Source organism: Lycium barbarum, chromosome 8 (assembly GCF_019175385.1).
Source record: "Lycium barbarum isolate Lr01 chromosome 8, ASM1917538v2, whole genome shotgun sequence".
Lineage (NCBI taxonomy): Eukaryota > Viridiplantae > Streptophyta > Magnoliopsida > Solanales > Solanaceae > Lycium > Lycium barbarum.
In genome coordinates, this window is record NC_083344.1 from 1,235,404 (window position 1) to 1,239,875 (window position 4,472).

The following is a 4,472-nucleotide window of genomic DNA, read 5'->3' on the forward strand; positions in this document are numbered from 1 at the left end:
CTACATCAATGCAGGATATGCTATCTCAAACTGTAGACAAAATTGGTGCAAGAAAAATGTACCTAGTCTTAATGTGAGAATTGAGATGCAGTGTTGCACTCCAGCAAGAATTCTAAAAAAAAGAAAAGTTTAATTTGAGTACTAGTGCTACTGGCCTGGTAGTTGTGATAATGGTGTACAGTTTGTTTGGATGGTTGTTACATATTATTTCATAATGTATTGTAGCATATTTGATTGTATTGTACTGTATTGTTTTGATGAACACAACGTTTGAATAGATTGTATCGTTTTCCGTCGTTAGATATTGTCACACATCAACAATCTACAGGATAAACCTTAGGAAAAGTAGAATACAGGTAGAGTTATTGTCAATGCACCACTGAGGACCAAGTTTTGCAGCAAGAGCCTCTGCTTGCTAGAGCACTGGACATGTCTGGAAAAGGCCATAAGAACCCCTCCATTGTTATCCTTGATCACACCACCAATGCCTGCCTTTTCGTTACTTTTGATGTAGCCCCCATGTTGATTTTGATGTTTCCCTCCTCTGGTCTATTCGTTGACATGCCTAATGGTTACTACTGGTTTCAATCTGTCTATATTCTCACATATTGAAGGTCAAGTTCCAGTTAGGGGAAACTGAATGTATCACTGCTTTTATATTCCATGTAGTATGGTACTCCATTCTGCTGAGGTAAGATCTTCCGTTGTTCTCCACATTTGAAAGCAGTCCATTCCTTCCAGATTTCCCAACATATAATGACTGGAACAATTGGCATAATCAATTTTTGGACCCCATTTTTGGTATTCATATCCCACCACTATTTTATAGTCCTTCTTATTGGCCCCGGTTGATGTATAACACTAAGAGGGGCACCAATATACTTCCAGATGTGAGTAGCAACTTCACTTTCAGTGAAAATGTGCTGCATAGAGGCATTGACAGGACTACTATAGCATAAACAAGTCGCAATAGTCCGATTCCCAAACCTTGCGACAGCTTCATTGAAAGGAAGTTTCCCATGACAAAAAGTCTCCAGCTCAAAAAGGAAAACTTGAATGGTAGTGACTTATGCCACAACTTGCAAAGGAAGTTGTTATTTTGCTTGATCATTCTGATCTTGTTCCAAGCAGATCTGTTGACCAATAGACTCCATCTTCTGTAATGTCCCAAATGGGATCATCATTGTGATCAGCAGGACCAATTCTCTTGGACAATCTGGTTAGGGAGAACATTAGCCAGCAGGTTAACATCCCAACCACCACCAGTAATAAAATCGCTCACGTCGGCGAGGATTTCGTTAACTAGAGCGCACGAGTTGACAGTTTCAGGTGACCCCTGCATTGCTTCGCGTTGGCACGAAGTTATTTGCTTGTCATTGTCCTTTTCTTTTAACAAAAAACTCTTAAGAGTCGCTCCGTTGGTCATTTTACTAGTGTCATGAGTATTCCCTTTTTTTTTTTTTTTATAATTATTATATATAGACTTGTGAGCCAGTCTCCACCATCTTTTTATTGCCAGACTGTTAGAAATATCATTAAGGGCTCGTTTGGTAAAAGGGATAAAGATAACTAATTTCGGGATTGAGATAAAATGGTGGTACAACTAATTTCGAAACTGTAGTGTTATTTTATCTCTGTGGGAGGATACAATAACTAATCCTGGGCTTAGTTATCTGGGGATAACTTGTTTCCAACCAAACGACCCCTAAGAGTTATAATGCTAATACCAAACCAAACATGGCCCAACAGAAAAGGTTTTTTGGTCATTTTATAAAGGGAAAATTTCACAGGTTGCGAGACTAGCGCCTTTTCATATGCAAAAATAGCGATGTTTTTTTCCCCAAAACGTAACAGTATTTTTCTTTCAAAACTTAATATATACATTGTATGTCCGCTCTTTCAAAACATAGCATATACTGTATACTCACACATACAGTACCGTATATACATTGATAGCATCTACACATTATGCGCGTGCATACAAGAATTGTGGCTACAATTTAGGGATGTGTATATTAATGTATATCTGCGATAAGATTTAAAATGTAACTATGTTTTGAAATTATTTAAAAGTACCGCTAAAATGTAATTATGAGGTTATTTTTTCTTAAATAAGGCTAAAGGGGTTAATAATTTTAGGGTTGCGCCAAAATGAGTACTTAATTTCTTTGGGCTAACATATACGGTGTGTTAATTTTCCATACTTTCGGAACGGTAATTCTGACATGTGGTCATCCTTTAATTGGACGAAAATTATTTTTTACCATCCAACTTTGCTTATAAAATCAAATATTTTCCTCAAAGGTAAACAATTGATGATATTCTCCCCACTTTATCTCATGAACAATGCAAAGGTTATTTTACACTCCATAGGTACAAAAGTTAAACCCTTAAGAATAATAAATTTGGAAGTTCTAGGAAATTAAACATAATTCTCTCGCAACGGAATATGAAATAAAGAAACTAATTAAAAGTAATAAGTTTAACTTATATTTCTATATATTGAGCAAAAATAGTAGTAATTATTGAGATAATAATGGTCAAAAGCACACCTGAAATAAATTATTTGATAAATAGTTAGTGATAGTTTATGTAGAAAATGCAAACACCTGATAGTTCAGGTAGGGAACTTGTAATTAATGATACTTCAGGTGTTTTTTACCATTATCTCTTAATTTTTTTTAAAGAAATTCCAATTAATTCCTTTAATTATCTGCGTGGAGTGCCATCTGACACTATTTTAAAACAAAAAACGAGAGTGTACACCATGATGGTGAGAAAAAGGTGGTGGTAGTTCAGGTAGGAAGGCAAACATCTAATAGTTCAGGTAGAAAACTCGCAAAAAAGTAATATTTCAGGTGTGTTTTTGATCAATATCTCTAAATTATTTGGAGTACTAGTATAGGGCAAACAGATTGTAGAGAAAATATAGGCTGCATATATATGGTGCATGAAAGCTAATCAAATGACTAATTAGGATAAATTAATATCTCACAAAGTACATATAATCACAAAACTACTAGCTATTACAACATTCATATACTACCATGACCTTGATCTACATGACTAGTGTCAGTCGATCAAGCCACTAACTTTTATTCGTTTGTAAGTTGTTACCTTAATCTTTTAATTTCATTAATTTCCTCCTAATTCATAGTTTTCTTTATTTCCTTAAAAGGAGAATAGTATTTCCCTTCAACTCTTAAATTATTTGTTTTAATCAGGGAGATAAGGCTTGATAAGTTGAATTAGGGATCCTTTAAGATGAAGAGACATAACTTCATTTGTTGATCCTACTAATTTCCCCCCAATGAATACTGCTGGAACTGAGGCATTACAACCCATCCTCATAAGAGCTTTCTCCATATCTTTTCCCTCAGAATCATGATCAAGTTCATGCACATATGGATCAACACCAAGATCTCGAAATAGTATGGTGACCGCGTAGCTTAAACAACATGTACTCTTGCTGAAGATCACTACCCCGTGATCCGATGCCATTCGTTGTACCTTGTCCATTTCTTGATAATTAGGTTGTGAAAGAACCTTCGTATGCCCTTTGAGTTAACAACACCGACTAACAAAATGATGAAATCTGATAAAAAGCGGTCGAGAGTGGTTAGTCTTCAAAAACTAGGGTTTCTTTCTTGGTTTAGTTTAATTCGTCACTAGGTGGAATCAGATCGTCTGACTCTCAATTGCTATTTATGTTGGTTGCGTTAAGCTTGCAACTAGCCCTTTTGAAAGCTAGTAGAAAGAGGATAGATTTGTTACGAGCTATACTTGGTATTATAACTTAACGACCAGAGATAGGGGTAAATGGAGGTACTCTTTAGTGTACCATCGGATCTAAGTTCAACAGAACTTGAACATCGATCCGATGGTTGATAATTTGATGCTAGAAGAGATGAAGGAAAAAGCAAGCAAGAAAAAGCTTGAGAAATATTAGGGTTAATTTTTTAGAGGTTGCTTGGAAATGGAGGGTTTTCATGCCTACACTATTTATAAAAGAAAAAAATGGAACATCTTCTATGTAGCTAAATGAAAGTGGAGTTCCTCTGTCTAAATTGAAAAGTTTCAAAAGATGGTGTGCTTTATTTAGATGCTCCAAGAACTGCAGTACAGCTTTACTAAAGAGAATTTTAATAAAAATAAAATAAAAATAGATACTATTTCATTCCACAAACTTTGAGCAAGTTGGAGGATAGTACATATATTCTATTTGGTCATGCACTTTTTGAATTAGAATCTTTGTGGTGGAAAAGGCTTATTTGAACCTCCTAAACATATATACCTATATTCACTTTCCATATAATTAATTAGGATTTAACTTAAAAGAACTTTTATGCCACGGGGAAGGGAAAAGAATCGAGTCCATCATGCTCGACGATTAGGAGAAGCAAAACAAAATCAAAATTTGGCCAAAAAAAGAAGTAAGGTTTTTCTTAAATCAGTGATGTCTTTGATATAGG

The 4,472-nt window shown here is 35.1% G+C and overlaps 1 protein-coding gene across 1 annotated transcript; it reads right to left on the reverse strand.

The window, feature by feature from the left end:
* Positions 1 to 2,958: 2,958 nt before the first annotated feature.
* On the reverse strand, positions 2,959 to 4,044 carry LOC132605626 (monothiol glutaredoxin-S11-like). The gene has a single exon (XM_060318790.1). The coding sequence runs from the start codon at positions 3,517 to 3,519 to the stop codon at positions 3,217 to 3,219; it is 303 nt and encodes a 100-aa protein (XP_060174773.1). The 5' UTR covers positions 3,520 to 4,044; the 3' UTR covers positions 2,959 to 3,216.
* Positions 4,045 to 4,472: the final 428 nt, after the last annotated feature.